Source organism: Nestor notabilis, unplaced genomic scaffold (genome assembly GCF_000696875.1).
Source record: "Nestor notabilis isolate BGI_N333 unplaced genomic scaffold, ASM69687v1 scaffold6392, whole genome shotgun sequence".
Classification (NCBI taxonomy): domain Eukaryota; kingdom Metazoa; phylum Chordata; class Aves; order Psittaciformes; family Psittacidae; genus Nestor; species Nestor notabilis.
Window position 1 is genome coordinate 66012 of NW_009919582.1, and position 22831 is coordinate 88842.

Genomic DNA, 22831 nt, shown 5'->3' on the forward strand with positions numbered 1-22831 from the left:
TATTGTTCCCTGAATTTTTTAAAGGCATCATTTTCATAGGTATACAATAGGAGATGGTAAACAACAAAAAAAAAGTTCCTATTCATACTTTTAGCTTATGAAGCAACAGCACATCCATTGAAATTTAAATGAAAATGGGGACTGTGTCACACACTATAGCTCTCTGGAGAGCCAGCAGTCCAATCATTCCTTTGTAGAATGTACGAAGGCTAATGGTCTTGCTGGGAGTAAAATGTATTTTTTTGCAGAACGGTTCCAAGAACAGACTTTGCTCTTTACCAGAAAACATAAAAGAAAACAAATGCTTACTGTGTCTTTAGTATGCTAAATATGAAATTCTTTTAACAATGGAATGTTAGCAGTAGCCATAATCATGTTTTCCTTTCATCACCTAGTGAACATAATTTTAAGAGAGGACTGCTGTAATTATATTGCAGATAAAAGGTAGCAGAATTTCTGGATAATATTATAGTTGGTCTGATTGTTTTGTTGATAGAGAAAAATAAAAAGACAGACCACATGAATACTTATTTAATGAACAACATATTTATTAAGCAGTGCACTGTACATAATGCATTTGACTTCGGATGCAATGCAGTAGGCTTATTTTCTGTAAGCACCTTTCTTAGTATTTTACTACAGCTATTATGTTCCCCTCTTATCTGCCCAGCTATTCAATTATTTGTATAGTATGTCTATAGCACAACAGTAAAGCATTTAGCTTAACTACAGTCGCCAGTGCAGGTACAATCAATGTCAGCATCCACAGACTCCACTACATCCTCAGATGCAGATTTCTTATCGCTGCTTTTCTGCCATTCCAGCAGGCTTACACTGGTATCTGTCAGAAGAGTGAAGCTATTGTTAACTAACATCAAGCAAATTAACACATTTCAAGGAAATACTGTTTTGATGGCTGCCAACTCCCTCATCAAGTAAAGAATGAAATCCTGCCCCCACAACTGACATCTAACTGACTCATTGACTTGGAGCAGGATTTTCATCCATGATATAATTACTATAATACTTCCCTAAAACCAAGATGAATAACGATTCATGAAGCACAAAGACAACAGGCAGGAGGCTGTAAAAGTGCTGGAGGTAGCCACTGCCGATGTAAGACCACCACATAGCAACATACATCAGCAATCTCTTTTTATGTTAGCACTGCATAACACTGAGTATTTCAGCTGACTGTCAAAGTTCATTCTGAAGGATAAGCCCCTTGGAGAATTTTCAGAGGTTCATAAACTTCTAATTAAAGTTTCCCATATATTGTGAAATCTGGCAGAGCATTGTCAGTTGCAGTATTAACCTTACCACACTGCTTTATCAACAGCAGCTTGAATAAGCCATATCCCTTAATGCTGAAATAATCTAAATGGAATAATGATATTCATCCTCCCAATAAATATTCTTAGCTAGTTGGAGGTTTATTATTGCATCTGGAAGAATATTAGGACATCCATTTAGATTAAGTTTGTATAATGAGAATGGGTAGAGCTTTCATAATTTTACCTCCATTTGTTTTATCCCTTAGTTGGACAATACATTTATAACATGCCATCTCTCATCACAGGAAAATCTGGAGACTGCTGCATGCGTTCAGTCACTTATGTCCTGAAATGCTAATACTCTCCTTGGCTAAATTACTGCCCAACCTGAAGCACAGGTTTTGCATAAAAAACTGGATAATAAATGTTTTCCAGAAAAGTGCTGGAGGTACTTTTAACAAATATATAATATTTTCAACCTGTGAAACGAGGAATACTATAGAATGTCTAAGTTATGGTGGGTTTTTTTTATGTACATTAATTCTTTTTATGTTTCTTACCTTGGGCGCACTGCGGGTCTGATCACATTCATTTCCATGTAGGAAATAGTTCCCTTGGCAAACAGGCTGAGTAACTGCGCTCCCTATGGGTAGGGCTTATGGCATGTTTGAAATGTAAACTAATACATGGACTTAAATTTGGATTGATGTCTGCCTCAGTCAAGATCCTAAGACTACAGTCTCACTGATTTGAGGACAACAGGGGAAATTCTGCATCCTTGTACTTCATTTTATCCTTGCTCCACTGGTGACAGTGATGGGGTCCCTCTCTTTTGAAACAGCAGACTAGCAGGTCTGAGTTCTCATATAAAGTGCTAAGAAAAGGTCTTTGTGCATGGTATGCAAATACATCTTCTCAGCTTGAGAAAGATGAGGATTTTGTTTCTACTGCTTCTCCAAGTCATCAAACAAAATAAAAGTTTTTAAGGGCTGGTGGTGTATTCCTATTGATCCTTAGCCTGAGGAAAAGCAATCACCTTGTGAAAAAACAACACAAATGGCATCTTTTCCCTTTCTCCTTCTCCGTTTCCCTCTACTTGTCTTCCTTCTGCTCAGGTTAAGTAAAAAAACAAGCTCTTGATTAGAAGTGCTGCTAGCAGACTTCCCAGCCTCTGGTTCAGTAAATGAAGCAGAGAAGGCTGCAGTAAAAACAACACTGGCTGTGACAACTAATGCATCTTTTTTTTTTCCTGGTTTTCCTCTTTGCTCAAACATTTCTGTGAGACAATGAGACAGCTTTATTATAGCCTAATATTCTGAGGCAGTGAGTGGCCTGGGGTAATGACATTTCAGCGATACAGATGTGGACACACAAAAGAAATCTGTGGAATCGGATATGACAAGACTTTGGAAGGTTTGGGTTCTTTTTTGTTGAGGGTGGGTTTTTCTTTTCATAAAAGGATGCATCTATTCACATCTCAGGGAGCTGTCATAAAACTATTAGCACTCTGTGCTACTTGTTGAATAGGTTGTTGTAGATGGTTGACTATTATAGAAAGAAAGATATTCATTGCTTTTATGGGCTGATTCAGCACATTGCAGATATTAATAATGTGAGAAAAGTGAGAAGTCCTACACAGGTGTTATTTAAAATCAGACACAAAATATTCTGTTCCTCTCTACTATTACTCAACACAGGGGTTCATTGGCTTCAGAAAAACCACACTGGATTATCCCAGCTAACAATGGATTTGGCCAACCATGGTTAACACAGAGAACAGACCACTTCATTAGATACTCCCTAATGGTAGGCTTTCCTCTAAGGTATAGATGTACTGTGTAATTCACTAAAAGATTTAGGAGGGAAATATCTGTTCCAGGCTGGATTCTCCTCTCATGCTTCAGTGTGAACCCGAGTCAGACAATGCATCACATCTATGGCAAATGGATATAAGTAAGTGAAAGGAGAAAAAGGTCCAGTATTTTTAAAAATCTGGGACATGAGTGTGTGTGTGTAAAATATGTTCAAAACCAGACTGCTTTTTGGAACAATCTAGAGAACATTTTGGCAATGTGTTTTTTGCTGATGTATTGCACAGTGGCATAGCATGGCAGCCTAATCACAGCAGTCATGTCACACTACTTCACTGACTTTCAATTGCCTTGCTTGCCCTGGTCTACACAAAATTGCAGGCTGTAATGTGCATAAAAGGACTCAGTGTTACTTATCTCAACTTTATGGAGATCCTGAAAATGTGAAAAAAATTGTATTGATCACTGCTGCCCCTTTTACCACCTCAAATGTTTTTCTCAGATGATGCTACCTGCCATCATCTAAACTAGCTTTTAGCTGGCCAGTACTGTCAGTGGTTATAGCAAATACTAATGGGATTAAAAACAACAGCTCAGAGAGGAGCTGAAGCAATACAGGTCTGTGCGTGGCTGTGCTGTGTTTTGTTCTTTTGAATGCTCTGGCAGAGCTCCTACAGTACATGACACACACAGAGAAAAATATCATACCTTTTGGGAAGCAGTGGAAGCCAACCTTAACTGAAGTTTTTTTGATTGGAGTACAGTCTTTCATACATTTCAGTACTGGGTCAACAGAGTAGCACATGGATTCCTCTCCATCAATAGTAGGATTTCGATTTAGCTTCACATAACTGCGCTGCAGCTTGCACCCTAAGAGGAAAAGGAAAGGTAGTTAAAATTGTGGAAATAAATCCCAATCGATCCTTGTAGTAATAAAGGTCCATATTTTCTCTTCAGCTTTTATTAAAACACAGGTGTCTGACAAACCATTTTCACAGTAGTGAGGTTATCAAGATAGGGTGATAATAAGTTGGGGGATAGAAGAAAGACTCTGAAAGGGGAGCTATTTTTAAAATCTAATTGCACAATATAACCCAAATGGAATCATGTATACCCAGTTTTTTAGAACTACATAATACACAGAAAATAACCTCTCATGTCTGAACACTATTAAGAATAGATACTGCAAACACAATGGCTACTTCATTGCATTAGGAAAAATGTCAACTGTAGTGAATGGATTAAAAAAAAAAAGGCAACATTTATATAATAACATCAAGGATAATTTTTGTATTGGATGATTTTTATAATGCTGCAATTATCTCACTAAAAAGGTATAATGTAACTTAACAGGATCCCAGCTATGACTCCATTTCATGACACACAGATAAGTACAATTCTGCTGCCACTGAAGTCAAGGAGAAAACAACCATTAACTTCAATAAGGTTTTCTCATGTCCAAGGTAAATGCAGACCTCCAGAACAAAGCTGTACTGTTCTTATGGAAGGCCATCATTGCTTGTCCAGTTACATGCGAGAGTAAGCTCTATTACGGTGAGATTATTTCTAAATATTTCCCTGAGATTGCACCCTCTGATGGCGCAGAACAAAAATTAGATTTTGTGCACTCTGAAAATATACCTAAACTTAAGATCTGACACTACGTTCGTAGTCTGCAACTGGTTTGATTAAATTAAGTCTGCAGAAAACAGCTGAAACTGCTTTGATTCACTGGTGAAAATCACACTTATTTCAATAGGAGCAAGATTAGGCCTGATTTTGCCTCTTCAAGAAAAAAGCTACTCAGTGTAAGAAATTATAGTAGAATAAATTATTTAACATCAAACTGTTCATGAGAGAAAGACCTTTGCTGTAGTATATATTCTCTATATTCACATGCAGTGTTTTAATCAGACAGTAGCTAATGAAGTTAAAATGGATATATATTGCTATTGTTTTTTCTAAGTAAAAAAGGTATCATCTGCTGCTTTAAAAAAAAGGAAATGTTTTATAGCTATTGGCAGAGAAAAGTGAAATTGTTTTCTCCGCAGACATAAAGTGTTTTCAGTTCTACTCACCACCAGAGCAGGATTCTTCTAGCAATACCCATGAATGAACAAAAGCAGAACAGCTGTGTGCTGGCTTATGATTTGGCATTAGGAATTCGTTGTGCTTTTCTCTATCATTATTTCCACAGATTCCACAGGTTCTTCCTCTCATCCATGAAGCAGCAGTAACCTATAAAATAGCACATCTTTGTAGTGAATACTGAAGTGTTGGTCTGTTACACTGCCAAGGTGCTAAACTGAAAGAAAGTAGTAACCTTGAAAATAAGCCAAATACCTTAAGGATCACACCATCAAAAGTCACTTTCTTCAGTCCATGTGTTGGAGCTTCCACGATAACTGTTGTTTCATTTTTAGAAATTTTAACATTGTCTGTAAAAAGATAGTGAACCATAAGGTGATCTGTTTAATTTTAGATTAATGTAGAAACTGAGTAGTACAAAATACACCATAATGCATTTTCCTTCACAATGATCATTTTTCTGCTACAGTTGTATCTTTATTTTTTTGAGAGAGAAAGCAAAAATAGGATAAATTATCTCTTTATGTGTAAAAATATTCTACTGCTGTTACCTATAGTTGGAGCTGACTTTCGTGTCATGTGCTAAGTCTCGAAATGATAATGACATTGCTGGTGCTCCAGCTAAATATCTGAAACAAAGCATCTGACTGTGATGTTTTTTTCTAACCAATCACCAACCTGGACATACCACATGTATAAGAAAGGGCTTTATTTACCTGCCAGTTGTGGTGGAGGAAAGTAAAAGTGTATATACTATAGGAAACAGGAATGTAAGTCAGTACAAGTCTTAAGAAAGTAAAGTCTAGTTTTTCTTTTCTTTTAAGCCCACTTGCGTTTTCTTTACATTGAGATATTTCTGTGGAATTTGTAAAAAACATCTTTAAGGTATTTAGGTTCTGAGTAAGTCCTGGAAAAGTGGGTAGCACAGCTTACTTTTTTCATACTCTGAAACTCTGCTGTGTGATAGAACTGGTTCTTCATTGCATGCCACAAGGAGAGATGAATTTGCAGCAGGATAGATTGCAATGTTCCTTCAGAAAAACAAAAAATAAATTTAAAAAAACACCAAACAAACTCACAAACTAGAGGTTAATTTAAAATGTGAAAAGTAGAGATATTTGTGACCAAAGCTAGCAGAGAACCAACTTGAGTATCTGATCTTCGAATGAAAATTCACTGGGACTTTGGGTTTTGAGATTCAACCTTTTAAGAAAAGACAGTGTGGGGACATAATAAGCACATTATCAGATAATGGCATCTGTGAAATCGAAGACAAGAGCAACTAAACAAAAGGTCTCAGATGAGGATTCCTTCTGGAAATCCTGTTTTTCCCTAAATATCTGATTGCAAACCAGTTTTACCTAGGAGCTACAGGTTTCCCATCCCCAGACTAACGACCTGAAACTTTATACCTAATTCCTGAGCCCTCAGGATAAATCACACTTACGCTGAGGATGTATTTATGTGAACCTCTCTTGAGAAAGACTGAGGATCAACATTTCTTGTAGTAATAATGAATTTTGGGTGCTCATTACAGTCTTGGGCCACTATCAGGTTGCAGCTTTTATTGAAAGAATATGTATGGGTCACGTGGTCAAATGTTTTGAAATCTCCCTCTCTGACTTCACATGTGGCTGAAAAACAAAACCAGAAAAGAAACTGCAGATGACAGTGGTGTATGTGTTGCTGCAAAGTATTGAAAGCCACCTCTATGAAACTGAAATACCCAGCAAACAAGAAACAAACTTCTCCATCTCCTTGGCAGAAGCTTTCAATGCTGCCAGAGTGTGTAAGGACAGGATGGCACTACAGAATAAGGACCAGATACAGGTATACTCATACTGATTTTCATTACATGCTTAAATTCACAAAATCACAAAATTTGAGGTAACAGGGACTAAATTGTAGCAAATTCTTGACAAACTAAAAATAGTAACTAAATATGATAAAAATTAGTTCATACTTCCCTCAGAAGTGCTAAGCACCTACCATCTAGAGATTTATATGACTCCTTTTTGAGGATAATAAACAGGGCAGAAAACACATGATCTGTCTTGTACCATCATCTGATGCCTCTCAATACCTTCTTAAGAGGGTCAAAAAGAGAACCCCTAGTCCTCACAGACAGGAGTGATTCCTGAACTCTGAATATTTACATCTATTTGGAGTCTCTTCATTGACCTGCCAACAAACTTGCTTCTAAGTGAAGGAACGAGCTGTTGAGAAAGCAGGGTTAGAGATGCTATGCTTCCCTGTAAGACCACTACAAGGAAAGGCAAGGCCCAGTCATGGCAGAGGACGGATCTACAAACATTGCTTATTCATGAGACAAGCATATAAATAATATTTACATTGATCTTCTTGTGCTATTTGCGAAGCTATTTCAGGAAATAAATTCCAGGCAGTGATATCTCGAGTCTCGTAAGTTGGAGATGGGCCTAAGGGCAGAGTGAATGGTATTCGGAGTGCCTGATAGTAAAGTGTTACCTGAAAAAGCAGAAATAAAAATACATTAAGATAAATGGAACCATATTGCTCAAGATATGACTGCAAACAAAAAAAGACTCTTATCTTTAAAAAACCATCTTGAAGATGCATTTATACAACTGCAGTTGTGCTAGTCTCTCCAGGATGCACCCAAACCTAAATGTTTTGTGAGGAACCACAAAAGTCTTCTCTTCTAGTCACGCTTTTAGAGAAATTGCTAAGGACATTGGAAAGTAACAGACATAGATGAAATTTAAGTGATATTGAAGTGACTTCTTAAAAAATAAGGTATCATATTAAGTAACTGAGTAAGTTGATGGATGTGTCTGGAAAAGTGAGCAGCATCCATCACAGGCTGAAAACCGGCATGATGAGCAGGTGAGCACTGGGGTAAGATCCCTCACTGTAGCTGCAAGTTACGTTTACCAAAACGATCAAATTAATGCCTACTGTGCCTACTTCTTCATTATCATATATTAAAGATCCTGCAACACTGAACCACCATGGAAGGTTAAAACCACACTAATTTCTCTATGTATGAATAGCTAGCTGTTACTAATTTGCCAGAGATCCACAGGGAAAAATTTTCAAAGCGGTGCAGAGGGATTTGGTGGACAAGGACCAATTAATCATTGGGATTCTGCTGATCCAGCCTGTGCAAGCTGCTCTAAGAGTGTAACTAACTGCTCCAGATTGGTTAAGGAAGAGTTGTATTTGGGGCTGTCATAACTTGCTCGGACCTGTCTCATCAAGCACGGTTACTGCAGATGTGGGACTTGAATACCAACACAAATAGATGCTGCATATGGTTGCAACAGAGTGCAAGGCATTCTCAAGGCCTCTGTTATCTGCTCCGAGACCCCCACACATCACATAGAACTAGTCACGCTGGGTAAAATGAATAAAGGTGTGAGTGCAGTGCAGTCACACTTGAGACAATTTGGGCCTGAGTGCTGTTCTCAACATGGAAATAAGGTGTTTGACTACAGAGTCTGATTTTCAACTTATTGCTACATTGCATCAAAGCAACACAAAATCAAAAGTACTCTTGTATATATTTCAAGACCCATGTTACATTGTCAGGCATATAACAGCTTCTCTAAAAAGGAATGTTTTGCTTTTTTTTACTTTAAATTAAATGTCAACATATTATTAGTTGAGAATCCGTTCAAGGTAGGGAAAAGGAAAATAAAAATTGACACGTACCCCAGGAGCTTTAATTACTGCATCAATTGTTCGTGGAGATGTTGCAGCCGCCCTTACTATAACTTCACGAGATGGATTTCTCTGATCTGCTTCTGAGAAGCCCAACACAAATGCTGCACCAGGAACATATTTCATGAATCTAGAGATAAATATGATGTGAGAAACTCAGGTACATGAGGAAATACAGACGTGGGAGGATGAGGACTACCTGCAGTTCTGAAAATCCACAAAAACAATGGACAAACTGAAAAGCCTGAGAAATAATACTCTGGGTCAGATTAAATGGTTTCTTTTACCTGGAGGAAACACATTGATTTTATTCTGCTCATTTTGACTGGGTATTTTTTGAGATTGAATAGAGAACATTTCAAACCAAAAAGACATTTTGAACTGAAATATCAAATAATTTAATATGGAAAATGAAATTAACCATGTCAAGCTTTTAAATATTTGAGGTATTTGGAGATTTTCATGTGGAGAAAGTAGGACACATTAAAAAAATAGTTTTGTGCCATTGAACTTCTCTTTTGCATTCAGAAAAAAACCCCAAACATGTTTAGGTTAAAAAATTTCATCCAATTCTTTCAGTGTTTTTTATAAAGCCAACTAGTGTAAGAAAAGCAAAATGATAACTTAGGAAAAAACAAATTACATACGCCGCACTTGTCTTTTTTATCCATGATGGAAGATTTCCCCATCGCACCTTCAGCTGCACAGCTGGCTTCCTTGCCAGTTTGCCTGTGGTAGCCGTGGCTCCTATCTTGTAGTCCCGGCACTCCTTGCCCCATCTCAGTCTGGCCTTTACAAGCAGGGAAACAGTCACCCAAATTTCATAAAAGAATCACAGAACCACTCTTGACCATTTCAAGATGCAAGTTTTTCTTCTTCCTGAAACTTCATACTAATCCTTAATGTTTGCAAGTCTTTCTTTTGCTATAAATAAGCTCACAGAGAATTTTTGACTACATCTGGAAAAATCCGTGGCATAGTAAAAAAATAGTTTGTTAGGCTGTGCAGAACTATATGCATATATTTCTATCTCAAAGCAGCCCATGAAACATCAGGCTTCTCATAATTGCAAGATTTCCTTAGACTTGGTAACTTCAGAATCAATATGTATTTTTCCTTTCTAGAAGAAGACTGCACTATAATTTTCAGTACCCTTCCCCAATACTTCTTGATATATCCTGAAAGTCAACATCTTTTTTTTTTTGCAAATTTTGAAGTGGCTGAATTTTTTTTTCTTTTTTTATTTTTAATGCAAAAGCACAGTGAAAGATAGGAACATTTTCTGAAATTTCATAAACTTTGTGAAACATTTCAAAATACGTATGTTTTTCCTGTTTAGTTTTCCTAATCAGAAGGTGACTTAAAAACCTCTGGGCTTTTAGATGTCTCTCTGAGCAAAGCTGCCTGTGTGCTTACCTGTGCTTTCAGAGGCAGTATTACAGCATCAGCACACGCTTTCCAATTGGTTTCAGCCAGCTGAACCACAACCAGTTGCACATCAACTTTGGCAGCATCAGAATGAACATATGCTGTAGCTTGATAACCTTGATTTCTGTTGTCACTCCTTACTGCCTGTGCCACAATCGTAATGCCAGGTGGAATTACATCTCCCAGGAAGTTGCACTGAAAAACAACCCCCAACCATCTGTGTTTAAATATTTCTGTGTATTCACTGGAGATCCTACAGTCCAGTTTATGTGTGCTGATAGCAGGAAGCAGTCCCCATCCTTCATCAGTTTAGTTTGAGGTATGTGTTTCTATAACCCCAATATTTGAGGATAAATTTGGTTAGAATCTCGATTATTTCATTTCCACCAGGATTTTTTAAAGATGTTGTTTTGATGAGGGATCCAAGACTCTCGTAAACTATCTCTATGCACATAGTCAGATTTTGATCATTTTAGTATTTTAAATAGTTGCCTAAATATGTACTAGATACCTTCATAGCACATCGACAACATATTTTACTATACTACAGCTCCTTCAAATCAATTGATTATTCTGAAATCCTTCTCAGTAGCAGAGTTCCCATAGACATTAACTGCATTTGCAGAGCTATTTGTTCTATTATTATGTATATACCTTTGTTTAGTATAATTATAGAATACTAAGTGTGTAATAAAGATAAAAATGATCTGTGCTTAATGGAACTTTACTTTTACCAATCAGTAATGACAATGGAGAGTCTGATTTTAGTTATACTCTGCATGTACTCATGACCTCAGGTCTACATCTAACTAAGGTGGACTTAAGAAAAATAATATTTAAATAAAACCTATTATTTCCTCCCCAGTTTTACTTTGATGCAATTTATTCTTCATTTTGGGCTTTCATAGGAAAAAGTAAACTCTTGCGCCTTTAACTTACAACCCCATTCAATTCAATTTTTACAATTTCCAAATCCAGGATTTCACTCACAGCGAACACCTTTAGAAAGGAAGGAAAAAATATGCAAGAAACCAGCAAACAAAACCCTGAAACCAAGTGAATTTGGAGAAAAATATTATTATAGGGAGAAAAAATCTCAATGGGCTTCCACTTTCAATTTACCATCTTGACTTCAACGTACTTTCTGAGCCTAACCCCTTCAGATGGTTCGAGTGCCACCACATCTAAAGTTCCTGCTCTGCAGCCAGCAAAGCCCAGCTGCTTGTTTGTACCAAACAGGTAGTAGCAGTACCTCGCGCGTCAGGCTGCAACCTTGGCTGTGGTGGCTGCTGTCTCCTCTGCCCACATGCCTCCTCTTTGAGCTGTGGCCAGCATTTTCTCCATGGTGGCTGCTGCTGCTGCTGTTGCTACGGCTGCTTCCCGCCTCAGAGGAAGATGACGTTGAGCTGCTTGATATCTTACGATCTGGATGCTAAGAAACAAGAATAGGTTGAAAAGCTATGCCATGGCCTCTAGTTTTACAGTGCAGACACCAACATCAGAGTTCTTAGCCTCCCTCTGTAGGTAACAGATAGACATATCTAGAGTGTTATTTTTATTATCATCTGAGACGTGAAATACATTGGGTGGGAATATGCCTTGGATCCATCTGCATCTCTGCTTCATAGGGTGCATAGACAGTGACTGCAAATGGCAACATCACATTGCCTATGAAAACTGACACTAGGAATATTAAAGAGATCACAGATTAATGAAAAACACTGTAAATAATCTTCCTCTTTTACAAGCAGAATACATAATAACTTTAAGGGTATCACCTACAAAAGCCAGTAGGTTGTCATCCTTCTAAAATAAACTTAAAATACCTCTGTGACATAATGCACAATCATGTTTCTGATTCAATCCATATACCCAATGATTTTGCCATGATTGCCTAAAAACTTTGGACATGGCTATTCCCATTGGAAGATCCTGCTGTTTTGTAACTCCCCCCTAGTCTTTGTTAACTTTAATTTTAGCTGCATTGTACAGCATCTAGCCCGAAGGTCTCCAGACCCGAATTTGAGGATTGCAACTGCTGCAACAACAGAAGATACAGTGTAATAGTATTTTACTAATAAATCTGCTTATTTTGGCTATTGTCAATGTTTTAGTGGACAGCATGGAATGCTCAATTGAAATGAAAGAATCAAAATCCTTCAGTAATATGCTTGATCCTATCAGCTGTAGCCATCATGGGAATGTGCACTTGAATTAGGGACTTACCCAATGGACTTTAGCAGACCTGAAGCGGAGCCGGTATACTTTTGGAAGGTGGTATTCCTGCAGAATTCCAAAAGAAGGTATTACCTACAGCTCAGAAGGATCACCTCCTGGCAGAAGTCAAACCATTAGAAAATTTTACCCATTCTTTAGAAACTTCATTACTGTGACTGTTAAACTGGGACTTGAGACGTTTCATCTCAGCTTGTCTGTTATATTTGCTGTGGAGATGGGAAGCACCAGTGCTTTCACTGCTGCTGCTGATGCCACTGCTGGTGCTTCTGCTCCTACTGCTGCTACTCTGTGTTTTACGCTTCTGCTCACGGACACTTCTCTCTTCTTCAGGAGCGCTGACAAGTGGAAATGGTCTGATCTTGGACTGCTTCTTAGCCTTCTGCTTTATGCCAGGTGCTTTGCTACTGCTGCTGCCTTTGCTGCTGCTACTACTGCTTCTGCTGCTGCTTCTTCCCTTGCCACTGCTACTCTGGCTTTTGCTGCTACTACTGCCCTTGCTGCTGCTACTGCTGCTGCTCTCGCGGCTGCTACTACTGCTACTGCTTTTGCTACTGCTACTACTGCTTTTGCTGCTGCTACTACTGCTTTTGCTGCTGCTACTACTGCTTTTGCTGCTACTACTGCTGCTTTTGCTACTACTGCTACTTTTGCTGCTGCTGCTACTACTACTGCTTTTGCTGCTACTACTGCTACTTTTGCTGCTGCTACTACTACTGCTTTTGCTGCTACTACTGCCACTACTACTGCTACTACTACTACTGCTGCTGCTACTACTGCCACTACTACTGCTGCTACTACTACTGCTACTACTGCTGCTGCTGCTGCTACCACCACTGTCCCCGAAGGGGTAGAATTTCTTTTCTTTGGCTTTGGACTGTCTTGTTTTCAGATTTATCTGGGTGTCTCCTTGTGATGCTCTGTTGTCAGAGTCGCTGCTGGAGGGGCTACTTGTTTCACTCTTGGCACTTCCACTGGTGCTGCTGGCACTGGATGATGACCTTCCGGCTTTTCTTGTACCCTGGTCAATGGTACCATAGGAAAAACAAAATTATTTTTGTGTGTTCCTGCAGAAAGCTGTAACTAAGATCAGATACAGAGAGCTACAAATCTCCCTGATGCCTTAGGAGACAAGATGTATGTCTGATAGCATTCTTACAATACATCACAAGAAGGCGAATTTATAACATGTTAAAACTACACAGAAGTAGAAGAATACATCAAACTCTTTTGTGATAAGCAACATGTGTAGAAATTTTTGATCATACAATTACATATAACATGTAATGACATTACTGTAGCTGTTATATCTCAGGGCAAGTTGCCTAGGTAGGTGTCATACCTTTTTGCTATAGTTACAGTGCTGGAAGGAACAGACTACCTTTTGGGCAAACAACTATACTGTGTCTTACAAGAGCTTTTCAGAAACATCTAGAAAACCAACGTGCTCTTTCTAACGTCCTTCACATGCAGAATAGATGAATGCAAGCAGAAGACCTGCAGAAAGACTTGTGTACCCAAAGCCCTGTCTTTATTTTCCAACTTTAGTATACTATCTAAGCAAAGGAAGATACTTAGTTAAAGAACTATAAATAACTAAGCTTTGTGCAATGTCTCCCACAAATCTAGAAGTGGACTTTTATGGTACTACCTGGTCATCAGTATCATCAAGGATTTTCTTCACTCTTTTAAGTGTTTCTTTTCTGGAAGGTACTCGTGCCTCTGGGTCTTCAAATGTTACTAACCGTACCATTTTTGTAGGAGCTTGGTCTCCTGCTTGAATTGTGACTTGTATTTTTTCAATAGGTGTCTCTGTGTAAGCTGAAATTAGCAGTATCGTTACTATTAGCAACTGAATGATAGAATAAGACATTTTTGGCTGTAATTTTTTTCTAGCCATTCTTCCCCAAATGAAAACATAAATGGTCACCGATTATTTTTGGTATTCAGCAACTTCGTTATAAAATTTCTGTAACAGCTAAAGCACATAGTGGCAATAACCAAATTTTAAAATATTAGCATGATACTAGATTCTTTTCAAGTCAATAAACAGCATGATCATCAGATTTAAGTCAGGTGAATTGGATTGCTTAGCTATGTAATATAGTATGGGATAGTGAATTAGGCATCATAGAGGAATTGAGGCTCAACTCTTGAATTGTAAAGAATGTCCCAATGGTTAGGACATTTGTTTTGATACTTAGGAGACCTAGCTTTGGTGGCCTGCTGTGCTTTTACTTCTTATGATCATGGATTAAGACCTTAAGGACGAGATCCTGGCAGGGTTAATCCATAATTCCCTTTAAGAGTCTGGTTTTTGGAGTGTAGCTACAGGACACTGCATCAGATCTGTTGCCCATGTCCAATTGCTCTGTGCCTGAATCCCAAATCCAATGATTCAAGGCGCATCAGACACGCTCTGCAGGCACATATCAGCACTGCTTGACACCAGCCATGCTGAGTGGCATTGCTAGGAGAGCTGGGGAATTGCTGCTCAGACTCTGCTGCCGATACTGGTAGGGGTGGTAGGTCTAGTGGTAGTTTTAGTGGTACGTAAGATACAAAAGATACGTACATCTACAAATATATATGTGTATACACACACGCATCTACTCACCCACCCATTATGGCTGTATTTACCTGGCTTGTAGCTCATTCTAAGGGCATGCTCTCCAACTAGGTAATAAAGAGGCACATTTTTTATAAATGCTGCATGTACGCTTTTCCTTTCAATGCACACTTGAACCCCAAATGTATTTTCATTGGAGCACGTGGACTGAACAAATGGCTCTTTTTGGGAAGAAGAGCGTCCAAAGGAAATTCCCAATGAAGCATCTTCTGCAGACTGTCTGTCCTATTAGATAATACAGATGTCAAGTTAAACTGGACAACAGTAAGAGGAATATTTGAGTGTTACGAGTCTTCCTGTTTTGGTAATAGTTACTTAGGTTATGCAGGAGGAATTAACCAGTTTATTTGAGATAGCAATGCTGTGACATAGGATAACTTGGTTTTCAATAGGACAAAATTATTAGCTGAATGGCTTGATTGGACTATGTAGTGTAAAAAGAGCTTCATCCTGTAAGAATGGAAAATTATATCACGTATTAATTCTAAATATTTTTGTTTTCCTGAAGTATTAGACAGTGTTAACAGGTTCTTGATGAATCTTAGTGTGCTCTAAATTGACTGGAGTTCTTTCCTTTGATTTTTGATTGGGTCAAACAGCAGAACCTTCATCTATGTGGGTGAAAGTTCTGTCTCAGTTGAGGTCTGACACGAATATGAGACTACATTAACTAGATGGTCAAAGCATATCAGATGCTAGAAATTTCCACTCAAAACTATGGAGTTTACATGTGCTAAGCAATGCTTGCAGAAAAATTTTAATTAATTAAAATTGGAATCAAATCCATGAAATGAAAACTATGAATTCCTGGAGCAACGAAGCAAGTAGCTAAAGACCCATAATCATAAGCTTTCATTTCACATGTAATACAGGTTTGCAATTAATTTTTTACTCAGTTTACCATGTTTCACAAGATTCCAAACTTGTATGAATCCCACTGAAAAACAAATTAAAACCTGGAGTTTTAATGCTATTTGCTTTCCAAAGGAAATTCTAATGATACTGTGGAATGCTTCAGTTAAGGCCATTTTTCAATTGCTGTTTATTTAAGAATAACTGCAGAGTGCTGAGTTTTCAGAGGGTAGCACGGAGGCACAACTTTACTTGTTCCAGGATATTAGAAACTGCTGTCACTTGACAGTATGTTTACCTGTTGACTTCTCCATAAGAAAGTGCCGTACTCACCCTCTGTTCATCTCTTATTTTATCTGAAGGCCCTTCAGAGCTGCAGGACAACAATGAAACCAGAACAGGGCAGCGTATTCCTCACCTCTGTCAGTTTTTCACTGAATGGATTGTCATGGTGATGCCTTCACAACTCTGCCCAGCATAGAAAGCCTGTATTGGCTGCTATGGAAAACTGCAGCTCAAGAAGTCATTTGAGTTGACACACAAACTGCCATTCATCCTTAAATCAGGATCCTTATAAGCATTAAATTTGGTTCTACAAGTTGAGCAATGGAGCGTCTTGTGGAATGTTAGTGGCTGCCCCGGGAATGTGATGCCTGCATTATAGTTGCAAAGTATTTTAAAGATTGTGGGCCTATCCTGTAGATGGCAGTGTAAAATTAATTAACAAAGAAAATGCTTCTACTTTTGAAAAAGTGTGGCAAATCTGATGTATTACACTCCAGATTTTAAAATAATATTACTGGAGGGCTATTTGAGTTATTAGTTTGAACCTGACTTATTTTGAGATACTTATTTGGTCAGAGATGCGTTGTACATTTTCCTATGGAGAAAAGAAATGGTCCCCACTGATTAAAAGCCGAAAAAAGAATAGTCAGACACTACATCATTTACCCTGATGTTATCCGTCTTGCTGGATGCAGAGTCTGAATCAAAGGACATCTTCATTATGTCAGGCACTGCTTCAGGTAGAAGAACTGGAGTCATCTTACTAGCAGCCAAATCCCCAATATTTCGTGTAACAGCAAATGTCTTAGACCTGCAGAAAAAACATTAGAGGAAACCTGTATTGATAAAGCACAGCTGAGGAAAAGACCTGAATAATGCCTTGTAGCACGTACTCAGCAACAAGTATCATACCTTGCAAATTGCTTTACAGATATTTACAGCATCTTTCCTGTTGTATTTTCAAGGGCTGCTAAGAGTGAATAAAGACACAGACCAATCTCAGGGGCAGATCGCTCAGCTAGGCTTTTAGAGTCACATGTACAGGTTAAAAGCACTGCAGCTGATGGGATCTCTGTAAGCCTAACACCTTGAAGAACAGACCACTTACTTAGAAGCTTGGCTGTCGATTATTGAATTTTTTGAGTCTTCTATTTTGATCTTCTGGACTTTCAAATTTTTTGACTCATCTTCTGTGTGTTCACTGATAAACTTAGCTCTCATTTCCTTTGACATTACATTTGGGAAAATACTGCCATAACTTCAAAAAACAATCTGGGGGACTGGTGGCTACAGAAAGGTGTTTCCTGTGCAACTTTTGTTAAGGCAAAATTAAAGAAAGGAGCCTGAAATTATCAAAGAGTCTCCAGCTTGATTTAAATTCACTGGCCATGTCTTGACATCACAGAGAGATGTGTAGGAAGGTTAAGAGTGTATTTATGTAAACGTGTTCAGAACATTGCTTCCAGTGTTTTGGGCTCTAAGAGTATTAGTCAGGATCCAAGATGAGTGACATAAGGTGCAGCAAGAGATTGAGACTCTCACTGCTAAGTATCCTGACCACCGAGCTTCATACCACATGGTCTTCATGGAAGTTTTATAGTGCTGTTATAACTATGAGTTTTGGTTTGGGTCAGAGAAACCTCTTGAATGCTGAACACTTTTGAGAGATGAAAACCTATCTATCTCCCTCAGCTATTAAAGTGCTAACTCTACCTTATTAGCCATTTATCAGTGCTAACATCCAGCTCAAAATTCCCCACGTGCTGTTTCTCAAGTATGAAGTTGATCTGCTTGCCCTGGGGCTTTTGTGGTCTGCCAACGGAGGTGGCCTTTGTGACAGTGAATGGAAAGACGGTCTGCAAAATGGTCTCTATTTTAATATGGTCTACACTGTAGTAGCCTAAGCAATTCCAGTCTAATCTATTTGAAAGATTAATTTGTATTCATTTGATAGCCCTCTCTTCCTCTTGAAGGCTCCTACCGTGCTGTGTGCAGTGTAAAGCACACAATTGCTCTTCTCATGGAACACCTCAATAAAATGTGTGTCACCAGTGGGCTTTGTTTTCTTTGCCATCTCTCTTTTTTTAGATAAGGACATGACAGTAACACTCCACGCTGGGTGATAGGAGAACCTTGAAGAATGGAATCTGAAATAAAATATTCTCCCTAACAAGCTGAGGGGATGAAAGAAAATACAAATCAACTTGCATTTCAGATGGCTCATCTGGGTAGAGAGACAAAAAGGAAAATGTTTTTATTTTAATCCCATTCAATAATTCAAATGACCACTGAACTGCAGGCAGGGTCTCCAAGCAGAAAGCCCTGGGGTTTCTTTACCAATTTTTGTAGTATTTTTTATGCCAATAGTCTGCTTCTGCCACCTAATGAAAGTGGAGGATCGATTCCTCCCTGTTGAGCACAGAGAGACGAAAAATGTAGCTGCATCACAGGTGACACATGTCAATGTCTGCAGAATCACACGGCACAGTAAAAATAGGCTACAAGAGCCAGCTCTGGTGCTTTAACAAGAAAAACAGTCACAAAGAAGGCCTAAAGCTATGGTATGAAAGAATCTGTACTCTCTGATCTCACACAAGGGAGAAAAAATAAAAAGGAGATTTTCCAATATGTATTAGTGTATTTTTTGGATGAGAGAAGAAGCTGTGCTATAATATAAGCCAAATTCACTGCAGGGGTAAAGGACAAGCAATTCAGCTGTGTTGGACCTACTGATGTTTCAGTGAGCATGGCCTTAACATGGGGACATACATCCTTAACATGGGGACAGAAGACCTCAATGTCTGTTTAAAAAAACAACAAAAAAAAAATCAGCAAAAAAACTATTTCCCAGGTTTTAAAGCACAGCATGAAATTGTATCTATATAAATGAGAAGCAAGAGACCATCCTCCAACCAAATCTTTAGCTCTCTTTCTGCTCTGGTGAAATGAAAATTTCTGCCTTTCCTGTGCATCATCCTTCTGACCTTGGTTGAAAGGTGTTATAAAACCAGCAACTTGGAGTGCCAGGCATTTCCCTTCTTGCTCCCCAAACACACCACACCGCCTTGTGAGCTCACAGTGTTCACTGGCATTTTCTGCATTTTCCGCTACATATGTTGTATACATGTTGTACACAGTGCTGTAATTTCATGATTCATCTTATAAGATGTCCATGTGAAGCAATTTGTGGTTATCCTATAGCTAAAACAAGCAAAAAAGCCCTGTGATACAAGCTCTACTCAAGATTATGTATATACTTCAGCAGCTTGTTATTATGAATATGTGATAAATTCGCAAAGTACATTTTCTGGCAGGTCTCCATATTTATACTTTAATCACAGGGCTCTAATTTTCCCTGAAATTTATTTGATTTTTACTTCTTCCTGTAAATTTTGTTGAAAAGTATGTTTAAGTAGCCATCTGCAGTATACTAAATAATTATGTTAAAAGAGTCTTAAAAATAACTACTATTTTTAATTAAATTTAACTTTGATAGGATTGAATTGAAACACATGTTATAGATTCTCTCCATGGTATGATTAATTATTATGCTCTGATTTTTCTATAAAGAAAGTTGAGTTTGTAATGTGCTGATTTATCTTGGGAATCCAATCTCTCCATCACCAAAGTTTTCATTATTTTTTTTCTTTAAGGTCTGTGATAGCTCACCTGAGTTTCTCTTTAGCTCCTGAAAATTTATATAAATCCCACAGCTGTGACAGGTTATAACCTGTACAGCGTGTAGGATATAACTGGCCTTAATGCTATTGAAGACTGTTTGCTTCCTGTGTCTGGATGTGAGAGATGAAGGGGAAAATAAAATCACATCCTGACTTGCTGTAATGACATGATACTATAGAATGTAACCCACTGACTACCAAGACAAAGTACCCAATACTAAGATATTTTTAAGAGAACTAACAAACAAATGAAAGAGCAATAGCTTTCTAGAAACATTTCTTTAAATTGGAAATTTAAAGCTAACAAGGGAAGTTGTCAGAATATCTCTAAAATATGGAATTCAACAGGTCCTTTATTCTTTAGAGGGTGTGCGCAAAAGGAAGGCAAAGTCTATTTAAAACTGACTTGTTCTATATAGAGTACATATGTATGCTTTCTCTCTCTATCACGCCTGCTTGTTTCTCTTCATACCTTTAAGATTTTACTTTTCTTGGTCTTTGACCTCCACAGTGATGTGGTTCAATGTTATATTCTCTAGTTACTGCTTTGCCTTCACTTGTGCTCATTGCTATTTCATTGCTCTGTGTGGTTTCCACTGACCATTTGTTTTGTAACAGTGAACAGGAATGTTTTTTGGAGAAAATTTGATGGTGCTAAAAGTTAGCTGGTGAATATTAGTTTCTCATATACTTAGCGTTATAGACCTATTTCCAAGTGACTACTTCACTTTATAAATGATAATGCTGCAGGGTCTAGAACAGGGCTTGTGCTGGAACTCATGGACTTCTCTGCTGGAATCCCTTGTGTATGATACTGACTTGCTTTATGCTTTCTGGCAATGCGTTTAACCCTTTTTGTGTCTGATTTGATTTCCCCTTAAGTCAAAGGAGGAAAATACTTTTTATTTTGCTTTGCAGGGAGGATGGGAGGATCCTTCTGCTAATACTTGTAGCTCTGCTTGAGGCTCTAAACTCCATATCACTATTCAATATTCTCACTGCAGTTCAGCATCCTTGTTGGGCACATTAATATCCACATCACCCTCTCCAACAGTGAGGGCTGGTGAGAGCAGGTGCCTGCTGTCCTGGTGACCTTGGGAGCAGACTGTCCTGGTCTTCACAAGGAACAGAACAAAGGAAAACACACATCTAATTTTAGCTCTGTGAACTGCCAAAACCGTCCCCAGTCTGCACAGAGAACCTGATTACAATCACATTTGGCTGAGTAGAGGGATCATATTAGGGAAGAGTACGCAGTGTTAAATGTCTACTTAGGATGGTCTGTGACCATAAAAGGGCAAGGGAGAATAATGATTAGCCTAACTGGTGGCTAAACTGGGGAGACCTGCAGAGCTTCTCTGGGCCAGCAGCCATGAATGCTAATTGCAGCTGGAACAAACAACTGAGGTCTTTTGTTACAGCTGCATTCCTAAAGCAGAAACTTGTTAACATTTCGGCGGATTGTATAATAGCTGATTTCTGTTGTCAGTGATGCTTTTTCCTTTGTGATGAATTTTCGGCTTGTCTTTCTCAGTATTTTTTCATGTGTATGTGTGAAGGTTTTCTTTGGTCTACTGCTTTGATTCCTTGGACATACTCTTTCTGTTTACTCCCTCTCTTTGTGGTTCTATTTCCATCTGTTTTCATTTGTTTGGCATCTGGCTACAACAGTTTTCCACAGTGTATTGTAATTGCATGCACTGATAATGAATCAAGTAGACCTAACAGGTAAGAAAACCAAATGGCAGCCACAGGGAAACAAGGTAAAAACACAAGAAACACAAAATCCTCTATGCTTCAAGGCATCAAATGCAAATATACATGGGTTATCTGTTATAAGTGATAGGTTTCAGCTGGCTCATATCTTACTTAATTTCTCCAGTCCAAATATATGCACTGGATTAGAAATTTTATGCCATTTGTGTTTCAAATAGCTTACAGGTCTCAACTGAGAAATGGTCCTAAAGAGGATTCTCAGGTGACACCCACAGGAACTAATGCATGTTTTCAAGGAAAGCTTTAGTACATGTCACTTCATGTAAAATAAATAAACTACAATGATCATCGCCAGTTATCCAAGCTGTCATTCAGAGACAGGCAACTGTTCTATTTGTAGACTCTGCATTGCTATATAGAAAGATAATATGCATTATGTCTTACCTTAGAGTAATTATGTTAGTCTCATCTTTACATGGTGGAATTTCAATTTTGATGTTTTTTTCCTTCATCTGGACAGTGGCAACAACATTCACAGGTACATGAGCATTTATTTTGGTGTGTGCTTCCAGCCCTGCCTGGATCATGCGTGTGTTGATTCCCATCACAAAGGTCATCTCCTTAGCCACGCTGAAAAGGTAGAATGAGGGTAAGATTATGTTCAGACAGCAAACAGCTATGAGTTTTTATGGCCTCTGTCACTTGGAAACATTCTTTTTTTATTTTATACTAAATATTTACCTTAGACTCATTTTGGATCGCAGCCTAATGTTGGCATTTAGTAATTCAGTCAATCTGAAATCAGATTTCGGAGAAGGTGTAATCTGTGCTTGAACTATTACAGAGGAGGGGAAAAAAAATAAATGTTAAAAATCCCCTCCAATCCTGACAAGCACGTTTGTTTCGCTCAAGTCTTGAAATCCATTACCATGTCCTGCCACTTTTGTGATGGAAGAGTAATAGAAGCTTGTCTCTGTTGGAAAACCAGTGCAGGTGGGCACAATACGACGGATCTCAGAGGAAAGTAAAGCCTTGGTCCACTGCCTCCCTACACCACTTTGAAGGCTACTGATTATTTTCCTTATTGGAGGGATTTTTTCTTCAGGTCCATACCATGCCTGCAATTACAGA

At 38.3% G+C, this 22831-nt stretch overlaps 1 protein-coding gene across 1 annotated transcript in view; it reads right to left on the minus strand.

Moving 5' to 3' along the window:
- Positions 1-524: 524 nt before the first annotated feature.
- Positions 525-22831, minus strand: part of LOC104402420 (vitellogenin-1-like) — a 42950-nt gene continuing 20643 nt past the window's right edge. Inside the window, exons 17-36 of the mRNA XM_010010292.1 lie at positions 22629-22818; positions 22442-22535; positions 22145-22330; positions 16971-17115; positions 15179-15392; positions 14190-14359; positions 13121-13559; positions 12669-12955; positions 12530-12586; positions 11556-11735; positions 10292-10498; positions 9523-9665; positions 8867-9005; positions 7525-7660; positions 6621-6807; positions 6107-6204; positions 5429-5523; positions 5164-5323; positions 3794-3955; positions 525-841 (exon numbers count right to left, since the gene is read on the minus strand). Of these exons, the coding sequence (XP_010008594.1) occupies positions 723-841; positions 3794-3955; positions 5164-5323; positions 5429-5523; positions 6107-6204; positions 6621-6807; positions 7525-7660; positions 8867-9005; positions 9523-9665; positions 10292-10498; positions 11556-11735; positions 12530-12586; positions 12669-12955; positions 13121-13559; positions 14190-14359; positions 15179-15392; positions 16971-17115; positions 22145-22330; positions 22442-22535; positions 22629-22818 (3408 nt within the window). The 3' untranslated portion in view covers positions 525-722. The remainder of the gene's footprint in view (positions 842-3793; positions 3956-5163; positions 5324-5428; positions 5524-6106; positions 6205-6620; positions 6808-7524; positions 7661-8866; positions 9006-9522; positions 9666-10291; positions 10499-11555; positions 11736-12529; positions 12587-12668; positions 12956-13120; positions 13560-14189; positions 14360-15178; positions 15393-16970; positions 17116-22144; positions 22331-22441; positions 22536-22628; positions 22819-22831) is intronic.